At 34.2% G+C, this 22,746-nt stretch overlaps 1 protein-coding gene and 1 long non-coding RNA gene across 2 annotated transcripts; both read right to left on the reverse strand.

The window, feature by feature from the left end:
* Positions 1-542: 542 nt before the first annotated feature.
* LOC145035265 (Major facilitator superfamily protein) lies at positions 543-11,084 on the reverse strand. The gene is given in 6 exon segments (XM_078983838.1): positions 543-1,118; positions 1,194-1,367; positions 2,603-2,707; positions 7,844-7,850; positions 9,312-9,926; positions 11,080-11,084. Coding segments are annotated over 6 exon segments (1,482 nt in total).
* Positions 11,085-11,170: 86 nt separating this feature from the next.
* LOC145033468 (uncharacterized) lies at positions 11,171-13,040 on the reverse strand. Its single transcript, XR_013677572.1, has 4 exons — positions 12,783-13,040; positions 12,575-12,638; positions 12,364-12,479; positions 11,171-11,643 (listed from the first exon to the last, which is right to left on the reverse strand). It is a non-coding gene; the product is annotated as an uncharacterized LOC145033468 (long non-coding RNA).
* Between the last annotated feature and the right edge of the window lie 9,706 nt (positions 13,041-22,746).

Consider the following 22,746-nt stretch of genomic DNA (forward strand, 5'->3'; position numbering starts at 1 on the left):
AGGCGAAGGCATGATCATGCACTTCCCCATATTTTCATGAATTGATTTTGGGGATACTCTGATGCTTAAACTATTTTGAAAACAAGTTGTACTAACTTAATGGTTTTAAATGTTTTAAAAAGTTTTAAATTGGCTTGAATTTTATGGGTGTTGCAAAGGCGAATTTGGATCAAATGTAGGGTTTACCGACGATGACGTCTTGAAGCTGTGGTTGGTGCCTATCATGTCGGTGTCGATGAATTAGTAGGTTAGAAAACCTGCTCTTATACCATAATAAAATGTAAATACAAGTTTTTTGTGTCTTATTATTCGTTCATGATCAATAGAAGAATACTAATGACTGGTATTTATACAAATCATCTAAAATCAAGATAACAAATAATAGGCTAGATAAAGATAACAACCATATGCCAGCTAGATAAACAACTAATATATAAGAAGCAAATTCAAATTCATTCAATACCTATACGCTATAATAATTTTATTCGTATAATAATGAAGTTACAGAGCCTAAAACTCATCCATGACTTCTAAATATACAATCAAACTTCGTCTATTTCCTTTAGGGGCAGTAATTGTATATTGTCACCATTAGTTTCTATATTTGTACTTTTGCTTCCCGATTCTAAATGGTTAGTATTTGGGACAAGAAATATGAAACTCAATGTTGCAATCCTCAGAAAGTTCCTAATAAGAATCACGAGCCATAAGTTTGCAAAGTCGGTTCTCGTGAAATGAAACAAATGGAGAATCATTGCGCCTCCCCATTTGGAAGACAATGAACCGATGCTATCAATGCTCATTAACAATGCAAAAAAGGTGTCCTCGATATCTATTGGGCATAAAGTTGTGCTCTATACAATCATTGGCATCCATCTGACTCTGCTTACTATTCGGGAAACACATTCTTCCAAGACCACAAATAGGTAGTTGGGAAGCCCAATAGCAAGGTTCCATCGTAAGATGAACATGAGGTCAAGCATCCCTGAGAGGCCGTATACCAATTGAGCAAAAAATATTAGGTTTCGAAATGAGTAGTCTTTGAGGAGCTTGTGATAGATCAAAACTCCAACAATGGAAGCCAATGCTCCAATTGCATGTACCATTCCAGCCAATTCCTACATTCAAATAAATAAAATTAGAAAAAATTATGTGTGTATAATGATGATGCAATAAAATTTAAAAAAGAGTACCTGAGTGAATCCAGGGCCAGCTTTAGGGTCAGTGTACCAATAAAACTGGCCTTCGTGTGTACAAAAACTAAGAGCCAAGGAAAGGTACATGTAAAGAGATGGCTTCCAGACTTGTGGGAATTGTATGGTTTCATACATGCCTTTTAGTGCTCCTCCTAAATTATCTATTATTGCCTGTGTGAAACAAAAAGTTCTTTCAATAGACCTATTTTCAGATTATTCACTAGATTAAATAAACTATTATGATATCTACATTAGGGATGAGCATAGACGGGTACCCGCTTCATTTTGCGAGAACCGAAACTGGAACCAACGATTTTTAGAAAGCTGAAACTGGAACTGGAACCGATCTAGGCGGTTCTTAAATTTTTCGAACCAGTACCAGAACCGGCGGTTCCGGTTCTAGGACCGGGTAACCCGGTTACAACAATATTTGTTTACTTTTGTTAATAAATACTACAATTTAGGTCGGTCTAAATCATATCAATTTGAACCAGCGACATATAAAATCAAACAAATATATTTTAAACCGGTCTAAATAATACCATACATATTTTTTTGAATATCAAACTACACCAAGATGCGTTTGTAATATTAAGGTTTTAAAATACACACTTTGTTTATTTCATATTTGCCGATAGTTTACAAAAAAGTATGTGTGTCTATATATATATATATATATATATATATATATATATATATATATATATATATATATATATATATATATATATATATATATATATATATATATATATATATATATAAAATAGCCGTTTACCCGCGCCAAGCGACGGGTGTGACAATGGTGGTCGAATGCTGAAAGATGAATTAAACCCTAGAAATGGAAACGTCAACGATATATATCCAAGATTTGTGAACAAAAATTGCGAGATTTGGGAAAATACGAAGATAAGAAATGAACCGGGTCAAAACAGTCTAAGAATAAAGGATAAGAGATTTGATATTTTCAACTGTTGACCATATGTACTCTACTCTTTTTGTAATGCACAAATTGATTGTACAAATACATTGTATGTTTGTACGACTTAAAATTCAACATTTAACCAAAAATGTTTGATAAGGTAATTAAGATATATATATATATATATATATATATATATATATATATATATATATATATATATATATATATATATATATATATAAACCGGTTCTGACGGGTACCCAACGGGTAGCAGTTCTGAAAAAATAAGAACCGGAACCGAAACAGCTTAAGACAGTTCCATAACTTTAGGAACCATAACCGGAACCGCTTAAGGCAGTTCTGATTTCGGAACCGGCAGTTCTAAGACAGTTTCGATTCAAAAAGCGGGTACCCGGTTACGATGTTCTTCCCTAATCTACATATTATGAAAAAAAATATGTGAAGATTCTTGAACTCTAACCTGTTTTTTATTTGCAGAAGAGTCATCAAATGTTTTCTTTTCGTAGATCACAAATCCCAAAAATATCTGTGATGCTGCTGGAATTGCCAGAAGTCTTAAAGCAATCTTTACACGATTATAAAGAAACCATACATTAGTATTTTTGTTCTTTGTAAAATTTCATTAAAAGTTGCATCTAAATTAAAGACGTAGTTTTTGATAAGTTTTTTTTTAATTAACAATCACCGTAAAAAATCATAATATTAATTATCAATTGATCTATTTTTATGTATACATGTACATCCAATAAGTTTTGATCAAAATTTATAAGTTTTGTCCTATGACTAACTTTTTTATGTTTTTAATTATAAATTAAATATTTTATTAAACTATATGCAAAATAAAGTACCGTGTTTTTAAGTGAAATAAAATAAAGCAGTAGCATTTCGTCAAACTCCATTTGGAATTTTATATTATTCAACAGCTCACACTTGCTGAATTATTTATTACGTTCAATATATTATTTTAATGGAAATATTTATGTGCGTATACATTTAGTATAAATCCAAGCCTGGTCACTGTCTTTTAACAAAACTATAATACTGGTGCAGCCTATTGTAAATATATTCGTGGGTTCCAAACAAAATAAAACTATAATAAAATAAAAATGTAACTTTCAACTAGAATTAACGTTAGAACATCTACATCGGCATTTTAAATAGTTTTGCAACTCTCTTTCAAATGAGGTGTCAATGCCACGTAAGCATGACACTTGCAAATATAAAACATTTGAAAAGCCACATATACATATAGTAGGACCCACCACTATACTTTATATAATATATGAATTAAATAAAATTGTAAAGCATTCATAATTTACTCCAATTCTCTATTTTACTTTATTTAGACAAAATTGCAAATTTGGTCCCTGTGGTATGCCCAAACTAGCATGTTTGGTCCAAAATGGGTTTGACTTGCAAAGATGATCCAATAGTTTCTATTTGTTGCGAGTTTAGTCCAATGGCTTAACAGCCGTTACCAAGCTCCCGTTAATTTACCCATGCCCCTCTCACTTAAGGGTATTTTAGTCCATTAATCCCTGCAACCGTTCCCGCTAAAGCTCAATAAAAGCAGTTCGTCTCCTCCTCAATAAAGTAGACCGTCGTTCTTTACCAAGATCAATAAAAGCCCTAGACACAAAATCAATTCTGTTAGTTAAGCTGCGATTTGTAGAGATTATCGGTGGATGAACATAACAATGTGGAATGTAAGGTTGTTAAACACACCCTTCAACCCCAAGGTTGTTTATGGTACGTAATTTGGCCTTTTTCATCTTTTGATTTCTTGATTTTTTTTAAGTAAGTCCAACTGAGGTGTTTTTTTTTTTCTTGTTTTGAAGATGGACACCCAACATTGTTTACCATTAAGTTGTACCATGGAGGTGAGTTCACCAAGTACCCTGATGTTCGTTACATTGATGGAACTGTAAACTATGTTGACATGGTAGACATAGATGAGTTTTCAGTTCATGAGCTCGATGCAATCATGAAGGGTTTTAGATATGGGGTTCCTCCTGTTATATACTACCATTTTCTTGTGCCTAGTGGAGACTTCCACTTTGGTCTTCGCCCTTTAGGAAATGATCAAGATGTTGCAAACTTTTCTCAATATGTCAGTGAGCACAAAGTGATGAAGGTATACACAGAGCATGGTGAAACAAGACTACTCACCTATTTCTTGAATCCTAAGCATGTTACCAAGGTTACCCTTGTACAGTTAGATGAACCACATGAGGATGTGCACCACATTGATGAAGCTCCTGATGACCAATCAAAGGAAACACCTGTGATGACTACACCTACTGATAATTTAGTTGATGTGGTGCCCACTCAAGCAAACCAACCTGAAATCCAAGTTAATGAAATAGTTTAAGTCGTATCCTTATCACCTGGATATAATAGGAGAAGGGGTATGAGCAAGGATGGAGTGATGGCATCTTGCAGTAAGAAAATTTACTTTGATGATATTGGTGAGACTGAACAGATAGCCAAAGACTTTGTTGAGGCAGCTACTGATTTTGATATTGGACTCTACCAAAAAATACTACAAAGCAATGTTGATGGAGTCAATGGCACTGACATGCATGATGTCAATGAACCTCAAATGGGTGAAGAAATCCAACCTCAAATGGATGAAGAAAACCAAGCTCAGATGGATGAAAACCAACCTCAGTCTAACATGGATAGTAGTGGAAAAGAAAATGTAAGTGAAACAGAGCAGGAAGATGGTAGTGATGATAGTGATTATTGGGTGGATGAAGATAATGTAATTGAAGATATTGAAGTTGACATGAGGGATTTTAACATGAGCGTTGATACAGAAGTAGAGTTCTTAGATAAAAGGGCTAGGAATCCTAGACAACATGAGAGTGATGAAGAAGCAGATGAGTTAGATGTCATTGACAATGATGCTTTTGATTCCATGGATGAGGATTCTGACCAGGACAGGAAGAGAAGAGCAATTTTGAAACAACTAAGTAAGGAAAAAAGTTGTTCTTTAGGTGAGGTTCATAAGTGTAATTTTAAAATAGGTCAAAAGTATAACAGTAAGCAGGAGTTGAAAGAGAAAATCAAAATGCATGCATTGGAAACAAAAAAGAATATTGCATTTAAAAAAAATGACAAATCCAGATTGAGGGCCATATGTAATGGAGTTGTGGCATTTACTAATGATGGAGTTGGTGGACCTACCCAAGCTGAAAAAAGTAAAGGGAAAATTAAAGGGAAAAGTAAAGGGAAAAGTAAAGAAAAGGACAAACAAGGTGGTACAAGTCAGGAAAAAGCAGATTCTTCTTGTCCTTGGATGTTACATGCCTCGAGGTCTACAGATGCAAGCAGCTGGTACGTTAAAACATATGAAGACAAACACACTTGTATGAATACAAGGAAGGTGAGAGCTGCAACAGCGAAGTTTATGTCCAAACAAATCATGGATCAAGTAGAATCCAACCCTACTATCCCAGTTAAAGCTCTCCAAGAACAATTACAGAAGAAGTATGGAGTGGGCTTCTCAATCCATAAAGTTTTTAGAGCTAAAGCAGATGCAAAAAAGATTGTAGTGGGTGATTACAAAAAACAGTATGAAGTTCTGAGAGACTATATCCTTGAGTTGCAGTCAACCAATCCTGATACCACAGTCAAATTAGAACTTGGAGATGTTTCAGAATCTAATTTGGTGAATTGCACTTCAAGATGTTTCAAAAGAATTTATGTTTGTCTAGGGGGGATGAAGAAGGGATTCAAAGCTTGTTTAAGAGATTTCTTGGGGCTAGATGGGGCTCATATGAAAGGCCCTTATCAAGGCCAGATCTTAACTGCAGTTGGATTAGATTCCAACAATGGCATATACCCACTTGCATATGCCATTGTAGAGATTGAAAACTGCGAATCTTGGAAGTGGTTCCTTGAATGTCTTGGTGATGACTTGGATCTACATGCCATGTCTAATTTCACTTTTGTTAGTGACAGACAAAAGGTAATGGTTGTTTATTTATTTTTTTTAATGTTTATTTTGTTAATCATGTGTAATTTGTTGCCAGGGTTTGCTACAAGCAGTTAGTCAATTGTTCCCATGTGCTGAGCATAGGTTCTGTTTCAGACATATACATGAGAACATGAAGAAACAATGAAGAACTAAGGAATATAAAGATCACCTTTGGGATTGTGCCACAGCTACAACAGTGCCAGAGTTTAACCATTTCATGCACCAATTCAGTTTATTTGACAAATCAGCATATGAATGGTTGAAGTCAATACCACCACAACATTGGGCAAAAAGCCATTTCACAGGTAAGCTATTATGACCCTTTTACCCTTTTTCCATTTTACCATTCACATAACATTATGACACTTTTACCCTTTTACCATTTTACCCTTCACATAACATTATGACCATTTTACCCTTCACATAACATTATGACACTTTTACCCTTTTACCATTTTACCCTTCACATAACATTATGACACTTTTACCCTTTTACCATTTTACCCTTCACATAACATTATGACACTTTTACCCTTTTACCATTTTACCCTTCACATAACATTATGACACTTTTACCCTTTTCTATACAGGGAGAGCAACCACAGACATGCTGTTAAACAACCTTTGTGAGGTGTTTAATGGAAAGCTAGTTGATGGGAGAGACAAACCAATTATTATCTGTTTGGAGTTTATTAGGGAATATATGATGAAGAGGATATGCAATGTCCTCAGGGTGCAGCAAAAGTGTTTAGGCCCACTCACCCCAACAGCAACAAAGATCATGGAGAAGAATGAAGCAGCTGCTACTCAGTACATTGCAGAATGGTGTGGTGATGAAAAATACCAAGTCAAAGGCCCATGGAATGATCAACATGTTGTTGATATGCATGAAAGGGTATGCAGCTGCAGGAAATGGGAATTAACAGGTATCCCTTGCAGACATGTGATTTCTGTGTTGTATAACAAAGCAGATCATGGTGAGTGTGTACAAGAGCTCCATACTTATGTCCACAAGGTGCACTGGCTACAAACTTGGAAAACTGCATATGGGTACAAGGTGGAACCAATTAAAGGTCAGGCAATGTGGCCTAGAAGTGAGTGTCCAATGCAGATCACACATCCCCCACACCGTAATCAACCTGGGAAACCCAAGAGGAAGAGAAGGAAATCCATGGAGGAGAAAAGTCAAAGCAAGAGTCAAAGTCAGAGTCAAAGGTCAGATGTTGGTCCCAGTGAGATTCATGGTCATGGTCCACATGGTGGTGGGAAACTAACAAGAAAGTTTGTTAGTGTGACTTGTAGTAAGTGTGGAAACAAAGGGCACAACTCCAGGACATGCAAAGGTCAGGGAGGGACTTGATGGTCTATGTTGGTTTTATCTTTTGGTTTGACTGTATTGAACAACTTTGGTTTGATTCCTAGATGCAGGATGTCGTTTGTTGCAATAACTTTGTTTTCAATTAACTTATGACATGTATTTTGAAGATGGTAATAGGTATTATGTCTTTAGTATGCTTTTGTGTTAAATACATATGGATGCATTATATGTTATCTTTAGAAGGTTATGTATGAACAATAGAACAAATCCATAATTGGTCAATAGATACCAAATTTTCATTAACCATTACTTTGCATTACAATGTTCCACATTAGCAAAAAAAAAAACTTAAACCAGACACATATACCCCTATCCTATTACAAAAGATAACCACAATCAACCTGTGGACTTACAACAAGAACACCAACACAACAACAAAAAGAAATCCAACTATAGACTAGGTAATACTTCAACATAGTTGCTTGTTCTTTGATCTTCTCCATTGCTTTTTCATGCTTGCTTGCTTGTTCTTTTGTATCATCCATTGCTTTTCGTAGCTTATTGATTGTCCTAAGCAGCCCTGGTATTATAACTTTGGAACGAGCACACATGGGTTCATCATACCACCCAATAAACCCACATGATGAATTCTTGAAAAAAAAGAAGAAAGAAACATTAGATCATCAGGGAGTAGTATTCAAAATAAAGTTTAACACACTTACCGGGTCAGGACATCCCCAAAATCGGCGCCCTGGGTTGTTATCTGTCCACGATGTCCGAACTATCGCCCACTTTCTGCAGACGCACATCACCATTGTCGATGGAGAAGATGAAATCACAAGGGGGTGATCGATGGAGAAGATGAAATCAGAGAGGGAGTGACAGTTAGGGCTTGTTGCTGGAGACGAGAATAGATACGTTGTAGTCTCTTTATGGACTAAATAATAATAAAATAATAAAGGGGCTAGATGAATGGACTAAAATACCCTTAAGTGAGAGGGGCATGGGTAAATTAACGGGAGCTTGGTAACGGCTGTTAAGCCATTGGACTAAACTCGCAACAAATAGAAACTATTGGACCATCTTTGCAAGCCAAACCCATTTTGGACCAAACATGCTAGTTTGGACATACCACAGGGACCAAATTTGCAATTTTGTCCTTTATTTACTTGTTTAATAAATAATAATCAATATACTATATTATTGATAAATTTATGTTTGTTTCAAATCTTTTCAAATTTTCTTCAAAATTTATAATTATCCAATAAACTTAATTAAATTAAAACTTTTGATTATAACAGTATTTACATTTCCGATGAGATATTGACGATTAATATATTTATAAACAATAGTTATACTCATCTTCCAAGTTCCAACTGTAAAATAATTAACGATTTACATGTAACTTTTGTTAACTAAAATAATAAAATAATATATTAATATTAATAGTTTGTTAAACAAATTTTAAATAATTAAAAAAACATGTGAAATAATTGTTTTATATGGTGAGTGGAGCTAGATAGGATCCATTTAGAAAAAGTGTTTGTAAGAGTGTATTTGATTAATGTGAAGGATTATTGCAAAGCTTGCAAATTTGAAAAATGAGTGACTTTACTGGTATGGATGGTTTATCTATCATGTATTTGATGATTTTATAAACAAAATAAAGTAAAACACGCTTGGGAACTATAAAAAAGTTATATTATATCTTCACTCAAGTTCGTAAAAATATTAAAAAGTTAAGAGAAATGTATACTATCGGTATGTAATAATATAAAAATTGTACATTAAAATGAATATTTTAGTTTTTTTTTTTTTGGTTAACTTTTTTTCCATTATAGAAACAAACCTAACATGAGGTCCAGATGCTCAAGATGATGAACAAAGAAGCCACTGGTGGAGTAACCAATGAGGGCACCGACCGACGAGCACACCCCACAGAGGCTCTGCATATCCGAAGCTAATGCCTTTATCTCTATACTATTTCTCGCTATGCAAGCATCTATGGTCACATCCGTCATCGCCATTCCCGCTGCAATCGCTATCAAACACCACAACGCCGCACCTACTCCCACCCTCGCACCAGCTTGTGCCACCATGGTTGCTGCCACCACCCCCACCACTACCGCCACAGTGAAGTATGGTCGTCTCTTGTACCCCATCACCGAAAAGACATCGGTCATGAGACCCCATATGGGCTTCATGACCCATGGAATATGGTACAATCCTATGAAGACTTGTACCTTCGAGGGTTGTACTTTTTGGACATCTTTCCAGTAGTAGTCAGTGACAATTTTGAAAAAGGAGACCGAGAAGCCGTGGCTGAGGCCATAAACGAGGAAGATTCCGATGATGAATGATGGGTTGAGTTTTGAAGATAGCATTTTTAGCCATTGTAATGGTTGGAGTATGACTGATGTTATTGGGCGGAGTAACTTTGAGGTGGTGGTTGTGGGTGATGCTGGAAGGCGGCGACGGTGGTGGCTGAAGAATGGTTAGACGAGTCGATGAGATTTTGGGTCTCTAAGTTGGACATTTTGAGATCTGAGCCCAAATATTATGATTTGGGATGTCTTCAAGAGATTATAGGAAGGATAATTTAATTTAATTAAATTGTAGAATTTTTAATTTAAAGAATTTGGAATCAAGCAATCAATTTTGATTGTATTAGATTAAAAATTTGTAATGTGAGTATAATTCATGTGGCATGATTCATAGGTCATTTGAATTAATCAAAATGATCTTCAGATCTTATGAAAAAAAAAAAAAGATTTTAAGTGATATATCGGATGCTCTTTTGTGCATGTAAGGATGTTTGTTTACTTTTATTAATTTGATAACCGTTAATAAAAGTAAAACAATTTCACAGGATATCACGAAAAAAAGTTCAGTAGTTAAATATGAAGTTACTCTTTTAAATTATTATACGATCACTTTGAGCAACAATGTTGGAGATGATCAACTTTATATTTTTAGCATTCACAAGTTTCAAATTTTAGTTTAAATCCATAAACAAGTTAATCTTTGTGAATACGTGAAGGGCTTAAGGCTTTTTATTTAGGCTAGAACTAGTAATACGACGAAGACGACGACGATGATGATGATGATGATGATGATGATGATGATGACGACGATGATGATGATGATGATGATAATAACAACAACTAGTGAAGAAACCCATGCGAACTAGTAATACGACGAAGACGACGACGATGATGATGATGATGATGATGATGATAATAATAATAATAACAACTAGTGAAGAAACCCATGCTTCGCATGGGTCGGAAGGCATTTTTGTTTTTAGATTTGTTGGTTTGAAATGTATGCGTTGGTTGAAAAAAAAATAGTTTCGGAAACTATCATTTGTAACATACCAACGTTGAAGTTGCAAGCTCCAAGTCTCTTGACTGGCATGACATGTGAGTTTATTTACCAAATCAATGAAAACAAAAGAAATACAAAATGTTTACTTGGTTCGGTGTTTGTAACAAACATCACCTACCTAATTACCACCGCTCCTTGTTAGTGCAGCAAATCTTTAATGCTTTGATAAAAAAAAAAAATATTCAAAATCATCATCTTTAAGAAATAAGCTTTTGTTGACTTTTTCATGAAATGGATTATTAATGCTCACCTCATTTTGTTATCTGTAACACATGTTGTGGCTGCTGTTGAATTGGTTAGATTTTATACCACTGCATCCATTGTGGTTGTTGTGGATTGATATTTTGTTGGGGCTACAACAGAAATCGCATTGAACTTAATAACTTACAGCAGTGTGTTTTTAATTTTATTTGTTATTAAGTAAATAAACACACAGGTAACAATTCAATTTTTTCAGATACAGTAGACATCTACATACATACAACATAGACCAAAATCTACTAATAGTTTTTATAAATACTTAAAAAAAAATGTCAACCTCAGGCATCTTTTTTTAGTGACGACTCTAAACCGAAAATCTATAATAATATATCAATGATAATTTGTAGCAGTAGACCAACTCATGATAGAGTATGAGTAGTACCATTTTAGAGTTCAGTATGTGTTGGAGGGAGAAGCTAGGATTGAAAATTGGTAGAACCACCACTTCCATACCATTGCCTTGCTATTGGAGGGAGAAAATTGAACCAAGAAGGATCATTGTTCCAAATATCAGTTCAACAGTTGAATGAAGTGACCAATATGCCCCCATCATCTATATTAAAGCCGAATACAGAAAAATTGTAAGAATATAAAATCTAAAAAGAATGAGTCACCCTCATATTCATGAAATTCCATGCCTACACTTAACCAAGAGTAAGTTTTTACATCAATTCAAATCACAATATCAGATCAATTCGCTAATTTTACTTAGATTGTACATTCTATTGAACATATATTTCTGGAAACAACATACGTCTAAATTGTTATTTACACAATATACAGCAGTAGCTGGAGGGGTATACCTGGAAATTTCTGGAAAAATACAGCAAATTTTCCAGTGATATGAATTCACCAACCCTATTACAAAAACTCCATTATTTACGAACAGAAAAGGTATCGCATTTGCTCACACACATGAACGGGAATATTTTTAGGGTGCTACCAGATAAAATAATTATTCGTTGTAAAGGGAAAAAAAATAAAACATTACACAGTGTATAAATAGAAATTACCAGCAAAAAATGTGAGACTTAAAAACTAACCATATATCACAAATCTATGGTTTATTTTCGAATTAATCAGAAAAGGTTGCAATTAAATAAACAAATAGGTGAATAACAGAACATGCTCTCTTGAAGCGGTACCGACAATCTACCAAACAGTAAGCGCAAACACACAGTCACATCCAGACATTTTAACAAACACATAGAACGCATTATTCAAATGGTAAAAGAAGAAATCAAAGCTTAGAACTTTAGCTGGGGAAGCTTACAGCTTCAGCGAATTCTGGTATTAGGTCTGGGAATTTGTATTCAGCAGCTCTAGCAATTATGGTTTTAGGGAAGTCCGGTGCCGAGAGAACAAACAAACACCTGTTGAGTAATGTATCTGAAGGCGAAATTCAAAAAAATAAAAAAAAAACCATCAATGAATTTAAAACCCTAGAAACTGTAAATTCAGGACGAAAATTTGAGAAAAGAAACCTGATTAAAAGCGAGAACCTATTTCTCTTTCGCTGGGTCGAAGTGATGTTACTGACATGGGAAGCTACACAAAATACAAGACAAACAAAGAAGCATATCAATTAGGATAGAGGAATCCGGCACCCAAATGAAAATCCTAACAGGAAACACAAATCTAACGACAATATTGTTCGTTACAACGATCAAATGGATAACTCCTAAAACTTACCGTGTTATTGTTCGGAGAAATTCAAGGATGAGGACCATGCATGCTTACATAAGGAGGTGAAGTGGTTACCGCCTTCGAAGGTCGATTAGAAGCGGCCGGTCTCCTTTGCAACTTAAAAAATGGTAGCAATTGAGAATCGAAAGATAGCGAGACGCGGTGTGAAAAAGAAGACACCTGAATGTTGGAGGAAGATGGTGTAGTGAATTTGGTTTTTTGGTGAATGGAATTTCAAAATAATAGTGAGGGTCGTTGCCAGATCGATCGATGCCTTTTTGGAGATAAATTCGTTTACAGAAGTGATGGCGGTGGGTGGGCAACCATCGGAAGATGAAGCAGAACACGTTCCATCCAATCGATTTTAGGGTAAAACACGTGGTATACGCCTGCGAAGTTGGTGGAAAAATTATAGATCACAGTTAACAGAAACTACTGTTGAATTGGACACGGGGGTGAAGTACAAATAGAAAACGTGTGCATCTCCAGATTTACAAAACACCCCCTCTAACTAAACTAAAACGGGTACAAAAAGTGTAGGGACATAAGTTGGATTAAATTTCAACAGTTTACTGTTGAAATTTATCACAAACTTTATATATATATATATATATATATATATATATATATATATATATATATATATATATATATATATATATATATATATATATTAATAATAATAATAATAATAACAACAACAATAATAATAATAATAATAACAATAATAATAATAATAATGATGATGATGATAATAATAATAATAATAATAGCTATGATAAATTAATAAATAATTCAAGATATATACTAAAATTTAAAAAACTAAACTACAAATATATATAAATTTTAAGTTATTTGGTTCTTATTTTTCTAACGAAAACCAATCCAAAAAAATAATAATTAGGTTTTAAAAAAATAAATAATAATTCAGTTTTAATCAAAACTCATCTCAAAATCCAAATAGTCAAACCATATAGTGTAATCTAAATTGTCCAATAAAATTATGAGTTTAAATACTTGCTAGGCGAATACATGCGCGTTGCGCAAAAGCACATATATAATTAAAGTATTTACAAATATATGTTTTTTTAAATATATCAGTAACATTGTTGGTAAATTTAATATAATAATTCGTTTGAATGATTTCTACCCGCGAGTTACACATGAATAAAATTAAATATAATATTTGGTTTAATGTTATTTGGTAGAGCGGTATGTAGCCCGAAACGCGAATTTAGATCGAGCGATTTTTAGTCGGCACAATGTAAACGAGAATAAAATATATATTGTCGATTGTACTATAATGGTAAAAAGACAGACGGAAACAGACGTCGGATGAAGAAGTTATGAATTTTTAGCAGATTTTTCATGTCCCGGCCTGTTAAAATATAAATTTAAAAATAAAGTCAGAATTAGCCGACAAAGTCTAAACGAAAGTTGTAGAACATAATTTCACCTACGCGTGGATATAAAGAACGTCAAAAATGGAGCAGATATGCAAAATATATCAATTTTTGAAGTTTCAGGTACAAACTTCGAGGCTGGAAGAACACCCAGTTTAGCAAGTGGTATGCTTAGCATATAAATATGTATGCCCAGTCTACAAGGTATGTACGCCCAACGTACTATTGTGTTAATGGTATGTGATTGACCACGTAGCTCTACTTCGTTGCATGGTGGACACGTGTTCGTAGCCTTGACACGTCCGAGGTGATCCATTCGTACGTCCAGCGTACTCGATGTACGTCCTGCGTAGTGGGTGGTGAAGAAGTACGCCCCGCGTACAAGGAATGTTACACCCAGCGTAACTTGAGGGTTCAACCACAATAATAGCACCCGAAGCCATCCGATTTCTGTTTACAAATTTTCATTCTCTCACCCTATACTTTTCTTTAAGTTACACTAAATACCCCTAAACCTTAAATACTATCCTATAATCATAAGAAAGCCCCGAAGATCCCGAGAAAAAGAGTTTTCGAGCCAAAACTCTGTCCACGTGAAGCCGGTTTTTGAGAAAACATCTCGGTTTTATCGGAAACGAGTGTTTTTAAGAGACGAAGTGTTGCCCAATTATCATCAAATCAAGTAAGTGTGTGGTCACTTTCATCTTACACATAGATATGAAGTATTTTCTATAAAATATGTAATATGTGTATAAATATTGTTTGTTTATTTGAAATAGATGTTGAATGAAGTTTTTATACATGTTTAGAATGATTTAAACTATATATGTATTTTTATCTACAAATATGTTGGGTAAAACATTGGTAGATGAAATAGTTGATGTGTGATAAAATGATAAGAGGCCTCGATGTTGTTGTTGTTGTTGTTGTTGTCATCTAGCAGAGTATAGATGACAACCACGGACCTTTCTAGACAGTCCAGTGGAACGCTGACAGGCTCGCAACATGTAGGTGTTGGTGAACTATATGTTCACTGATATACTCCATCCTCCTCATGGTTGCCTTACGGACATATATGACTAAGGAATCCCCTTAGCAGTAAAGTTCATCCCGATGATAATCCTTAGGCTAGGTCCCTTATGATAGATGTTTAGGGACGTAAAGTGACGATAACGGGAATGGGTAATCATGGTTATTTTTGGTTGATGAAATTAATAAATTTATTGCTGGATGATGAAATTAATAAATTTATTATTTGTGGGTTGAAAACCCTATATGCTCACCAGACTCCCAAGTTTGACTCACTCAGCTTTCTACATTATAGGTAGTGGACCCAGAGCATAGTTGGATGATGACGAGAGATTTTTGGATTATAGGCCAGTAGATGCAAATAACTGTTGTGATGTCTATGATGTACTGTTTATGCGTTTGGTATGTATCGATGTGAACATCCCGAGTTTTGTAATGAAATGAAAATTACATTTCTTTAAGAAATGTTTTGATAAATTTTTATTATATTTTGTTTTAGGACAAATTTTGCATATTTTTATTGGAGAGATTACTCTGATTTTATTTTAAAAGCATAAACTAAATCGATATTTTCTGACCGAGAAATTGGGGATGTCACATTTGTCCAAATTGTTCAAAAGTTGTAGCTTTAAACTAATAATTGTTTACATACAACAACATTTTAAGTTTAATAAATTAAGTATAATATGTTAAAAGTTAAAGACATAACTTTATAAGTAGAAGTACATATATTATTTTAGAGTTGAAATTTAGTTTAATTATGATTACACTTTAGGTTTGATATTTATTTAACCTTATTAACCAACTTATAATCATTATTAGAAATACCCTACAATTTATCACTTTTAACTATTTACAAAATATTTTTTGGGTTGTTTAAGTTAAACTAAAATTTATATTTAAGTTGACCATGTAATGTTATATTTAAATTAATAATTTAAGTATATTATACAAATTGTTCCAAAATTGTATCTTTAAAATGATAATGTTTACATCCAACATTATATAAAAATAATAAATTAAGTATAATATGTTAAAAGTTAAAAAAACATAATTTTATAAGTAGAATTAAAGATATTATTTTAATATGTAAATTAAGTTTATATATTATTACACTTAATGTTTGATATTTATTTAATCTTATTAACCAACTTATAATTATTATTAGAAAGAAATTGAAAAGTTATGGAAGTTTCAAATGAATGTGGTGAAAAGAAAAATATTTTGTATATAAGTATATATAGATATGAATCATTAATGTCATTAATCCAATCTGAATACAAAATTCGTTGGTTCAAGTAGACATCACTAACCAAAGGGCTTCTAGCCCAGTGGTACCCGGTAGGGATGAGATTTAGAACCGGAAACCCGGACCGGAACCGAAATCGGACCGGAATCGGAACCGTTAGAACCGGAATATATAAAACCGGTTCCGGTTCCGGTTCCGGGTTTAAAAATTGGCTTTATCCGGGTTCCGGGTAATCCGGGTTTGGGTCCATCGGGTCCGGGTAAAACGGGTCTAAAAACCGGAACCGGTGTTTGGAACCGGAACCACTTTTAGGGCCGGAACCGATTTTTGTGAAACGTTTAAAAGATGCATATCTCATTCGTTTCAACTCCGATTGTCATGCGGTTTTTTCCAACATGTAGTATAGAGTTTGTACATGTTTTTAGACTATAAATTTGCCATTTTTAGTTTAATATTCATTGACTTACAATCCCCCAAAGTCGAGATATCAAAGCTGGAAGTTTTTAGTTTTTTTGTTTTATTGTATTCGGTGAAAGTTTTAAAACATGCATATCTAATTCGTTTGAAGTCGGATTGATATGTGGCTTTTTGCAACTTGTAGTTTACAGTTTGTACATGAGTTTAGACTTTAATTTTGTCATTTTTGGTTTTGATTCAATGATTTACAGTCCTCTATCAAAACTGAAAATTTTCAACTTTTCAGCAATTTGTTTTTATACTTTGTATTATGTGAAAATGTTAACACATGCATATCTCATTCGTTTAAAGTCGGATTGACATGCGGTTTTTTCCAGAGTGTATTTTAGAGTTTGTAGATTTTAGACTATAATTTTGTTAATTTTAGTTTCTTATTCAATGAGTTACAGTCCCCCAAAGTCGGGATATCAATATGAAAATTTTCAAAGTTTAATCCGCTAAGTAGTAAGTAATTACCAAAAAATTCCGGTTTTTCCAAGTTTTCCGGTTCTAAACCCACTTTATCCGGTTCCAACCTACCCACTTTATTGTTTCCGGGTTTTCCGGTTCTAGACCCACTTTACCCGGAACCGTACCCGGAACCGAACCGGAACCGGTTCCTATATACCGGTCCGGTTTCCGGTTCTACAAAATCCCATTAACCGGTTCCGGGTTTTCCGGGTCCGGGTCCATCCGGTCCGGGTTTGGACCCACTTTCATCCCTAGTACCCGGTGTTGCCCTCCCTCCTTGAGGTTGAGGGTTCAAGTTCCGTCGTGAACATAGATGAATTTAAAGTGTAATTTAGGATTAGGTTAGATTTTTCGTTTCCAAAAAAAAAAAGTAGACATCACCAATATGTGTCTCGAAAAGCTTTAAGTTTTTATTGATGGTGATAATTTAAAAAAAACAAACTTTTAATAACAAGAGATTCATATCTATTTATAGTCAGTCAATTAATACAAACAAAAGCGAAGACGAAGATAAACTATATTAATAAATATATAATATTATATTTAGTTATTCCTAAGCTTATAATTATTAAATTTAGAAACTTGAAAAAGATGAGATGAAATGAAAGTGATGAAACACAAATGGATTTGCCTTATTTAGTAAAAGAATTAAGTTATTAGCATTGTTCTAGCAAGCCAAATTACTTTACTCTTCCATGGACACTTTTGTTGATGAAAGCAATGACGTGTTATTTTTTTTGTATTATATTATATTTATTTATTTATAAATTATAGAGAAAATCACAAAATGATCTCCTTGTTTAATTTAAAATTATCACTTTAGTCTGAAAATTTTTGGAATCGCCATCGGTCCAAAACTTTAATTTTGTTGCAACTTTGGTACAATATCCTTTAAGCTTCTTTTATAATGATGATTCCTCTCTTTCTTTACTTTCTGATTGTTCACACAACCATCATCATCTATCGGAAAAATATGAACAACCACTACCACCACTTGTGAGAAATAATCGCCACCAACAGGAAAACACCTTGATTAACCGGAAACCACTACTACCAGCCGTAAACCATCGCCACCAATTCAACACAACCACCAGCATCATTTTTCCAGCAATGACCAGCTGGTCCTCCATCGATTTTCATAGATCTGAAAACTAAATATGACGCCGAATTTGCTTGTGCCACTAAATATGTTCATCACCACCGTCTGTGGTTGAGTCTAGCGGTGGTCATCCTTCTTTGGCTTGATCTATCGTCGAATGACCACCAAGGGCGGAACTTTCAACATTTTATTTGGGTGGCCGAAAATATAATATGTATAAAAATCGATGAGCAGGAGGGGCCACAGCCAAAATTTTATATTTTGGGACATAATATGTATAAAATTAAAGTATAGGGACTAATTGTGATAAAAAAAATCAGAGGGGGCCACAGCCCCCTAGCCCTAATAAAGAGCCGCCCTTGACGACCACCGAAGCCGTCACCTTCTTTCCCCGGTTGTCCTTCTTGTTTGAGCTTGCAAACCCTTCGTCAGAGCCACTATCTTCCCTAACAAACCCTCGTTTTAGATCCGGAACAACAACATCGTCTTCGTCGAGTTACAATGTCTCTATCGAGTTACCAGACGACTCAGTTGATGCGAAGGGATAGGTGGTGGTGCTCAAACACCCTCTTTTTCGGAACCCTCAATCGTCAGATCTTTCCCGTCTTCGTCTTTCATTCTTCTGATAATCAAAAGAGAGATGGGGTATATGAAGAGAGAGAGAGAGAGAGAGAGAGAGAGAAAAGGGAGATAGGTGGAGGTAGGGAGATGGGTTTTCCGTCGTTGTATTGTTCTAGATCTCCGACGAATTCTCTAGCAATGGTCCGACGGTGAAGGTGATATATAATGTGAAGTGGGTATAAGGTGTTTTTTTTGGAACCGGCAAATATATTATAAAGGCTATCACTAGCAAGATGCTAGAGAAGCGAAAGAGTACAAATTAATTAGTTTTACAAGATAACGTTTACATACTCTTATCCGCATTTTAGCGGATTGTTACACCAGAAATTCCAATCCAAGACACCTTTTTTGATTCTATGTTTTATCCAAGTGAATAATACCGTTTTGATATTATCCACTATCTTCGCCGGTGTTAAGGATAAGAATTAAGTAAGTGGGGTAGGGGTGGAATGTTTCTTTTTGTTTTTTTATTAGAAAAATGTTAAAATAAATATTAAAAAAAATAGAAAAAGAAACATACAAATTCATCATTATATATATACTAATTTACAAACGTACCTTGCTGATTTTTTTCCTTTTTCTTTTTTGTTTTTTCTTTTTCTTTTTGTTTTTTCCTTTTTTATTTTACCAGATTAGTTTCCTCGATTGGCTGATTTTTTTTCCTTTTTCTTTTTTGTTTTTGTTTTTTACTTTTTTATTTTATTCCTCAACACCGACTCTATTACCCAATAAGAATTGGATTGGTGGCCATCGGCTCTTAACCCGATATCCCACCGCCCTCCATTTGTTCCCTGCTTTCTCAATCTCCACCGCATCTGTCTTCGATCAACGTTCTTCTTTATCTTCTCGAATTCCATCTTTGTCTATTTCACTTCCCTTCTCTCTATACTGAAGCACCGCTATTTGTAGCATCCTACCGTCAACAGGTGATCTGTCTTCGATCAACCTCTGTCCTTTATTTTCCCAAATTCCATCTTTGTCTATTTCACTTCCATTCTCTCTATACTGAAGCACCGCTATTTGTAGCATCCCACCGTCAACAGGTGAGCTTTGTGTCCATGAAGGAGAAGCAAGAACATTTTGATTAGATCGATTGTCATCAGGAAACCTCGATTTCTTGCAACTCCATCAAAATTGTTCTAGGAACTGGAAAACTTGACCTCCCTATCCTTTACCGACTCTGTTACCCAATCGGTTGTTACCACCATAAATACGATTCACCGTCTCTGTCCTTCAATTACAGAAAGAAACACCAAGAAACACACTGAATCAATTTCGAGTTTTCGGGTGTAGGTGCTGGAAAGTTTGTTCAACGTGTAGTTTATTCGGAACATTGGCTCCTTTAATCTCGTGTTTCCTCCACACGATGCACACGCGCATACCCGATTGATAGGATCTCAACTTGAGACCGTCGATGTGCAGAGTTTGTAACAAAAATGTTTCAGATTCGAGATGCTTTGAGGTTGCCATCTCCACTTTATGTTTGGTGCTCTTCTCGGTGAGCCACATCTAAGGTGCTGTTTGTTTTTTGGAAAAAACCTCTTCAAACCTCTTACTGCTGCGTGGCACAGCACACACGCAACACTTTTTATCTCGCAGCTGTTTGTTTTTTAGAAGTCTTCTGAGTCAAAAACCTCTGCGCAGGCTCTGTTTGGCGCAACACTTGTACTGCCTCTTCTAACCTCTTCCAACATCTTCTTCTTCTTTTTTTATTGCTGAAATTTTGATTATATGTTATTAAAATTTTATTTCACATTTTTTTTCCGTTTTTTTTTTCGTTTATTCTTATTGAATTTATTTTTCATTTTTTTATATTCAATAATGATAATTTCTTGATGAAATATCATTATTTTTTACTAAAATATCTTTATTTTTTTGTTGAAATATCATTCTTTTTTACTGAAATATCATTAATTTTTACCGAAATGTTATACATTATTAAATTTTACGTATTAAAAAGCTATTTTCGGTTTATAAAATTAGTTTATTTTAATTTTTTAATATCTGCAGCAGTATGTAGATGTTAAAAAAACAAACACGCTTCTTATTATAGTCTGCAGCCGTTTGGTCCACCTCTTCTACTACAGAGGGTTGCAGAGGTGGTCCGCAGACTTCATGAATTTTTGCTTCAGAAAATCAAACATCACCTAAGTTTCCTCTTTCTAGCTTTACATTTTTCTCAACATATTTTTTCCTTATCTGCTAAACAGCTTTTGATTTCTGTAAAAAAAATAGTTGCAGTTTATATTCAGCTTTGTATCAGTATGCAGTGATTTCCCATCCAAATTTGTCTTTCTACTGAATTCTCTCCTTAATCATGCTTAATTGTACTTTGTAGTACTTTTTCTTTTGAAGTTAGATGTTATGAAAAAAAATTGGTGATGAAATCATAGTTATGTGTCATATCAACTATGTTATGGTGCACATGAGTTGTTTGATGAAATGCTTAGGACAGAATTCATCTCAACCTTGATTAAATTTTAACCCATTTAATCCAAAAGCAAGAAACCACAATAACCACATGAAGTATTCAACAATATCAACTAATTTGACTTGAACATATCTTACATGAAATGCTCCACTTATTGCCAAGATTTCGTTTCATGTAGTGCGCTTATGGTTGAAAGTGGATAAACAAGTCAATGTGGTTTACAGAGGAAAGCTAAATACAAAGTTTTGTTGTCATTAAACGCTCCCCTGACCTCTCTTGGATAGATATCTAACATTGGTTTTACATTTAACCCCTTTTGATTAGGATTAGATGCAAAAAAAAATTATCAATAACCTTTTGAAAAAAAATTCTCATCAGCATTGTTTCAGATCAACATCAAGGAGATTAGAGGCTATGGACATCTTTACCCTTTTGTTTTGCAGGGATACGAGTTGTTACATCAAATGCAGCCTTACAGAAAGTATTCAGGGCTATGGACATCCATCTTCATTATTTCAACCAGGTAAATCATTATTATTCTTTATCCTTTTCAATCCTTTTAATTTCTTTTTTCCCAACTATTTACCATGTTGTTTTGTAGGGATATGAGTTATTACATCAAATGCAGCCTTAGAAGGTATTCAGTCTAAGTTAGATTCAAAACCCTAGACATTGTATCTCAAACTCTCACTATCAGTAAACATGTTCCAACATTGATTGATGAGTAGATTGAGATGCAAATGAAGCAAAGGTATCACAAACCTTAGAACTATAAATGTCCATCATTTGATATTTCTTAATTGCTACATGTTGAAAATGTTGAATATTTTTATTCTCTAATCCTCTCCAAACTATTACACTCCAGGTTATTACTCTTTAAGTTCACTGAGAATTGTATGATTATTCAATAATTCATTTTTTGTGATTATGAGCTTTGTGCCAGATTTACCTTCGCACAAAGGGTATTACTGATTCTAAATCCCACTCTGATAAATAAACATGACTCAAATTCATTATTTTCTATGAAGGTTTTATCTTTTCTATATTCATTTTCGCAATATAACGACATGATAGTCTGCTTATTGTACAAAACTATACAAAAGTTTCATTTCTCTAGGTTTGTACAGTGTCATGACATTGAAATTTCATTGCAAGTGTGTTCTATATAGTTTTGTGTTTTTAAGGTTTCCATCAATTTAAACACTTCTTTC

The sequence above is a fragment of the Lactuca saligna genome, chromosome 3 (assembly GCF_052625555.1).
Source record: "Lactuca saligna cultivar CGN05327 chromosome 3, ASM5262555v1, whole genome shotgun sequence".
Lineage (NCBI taxonomy): Eukaryota > Viridiplantae > Streptophyta > Magnoliopsida > Asterales > Asteraceae > Lactuca > Lactuca saligna.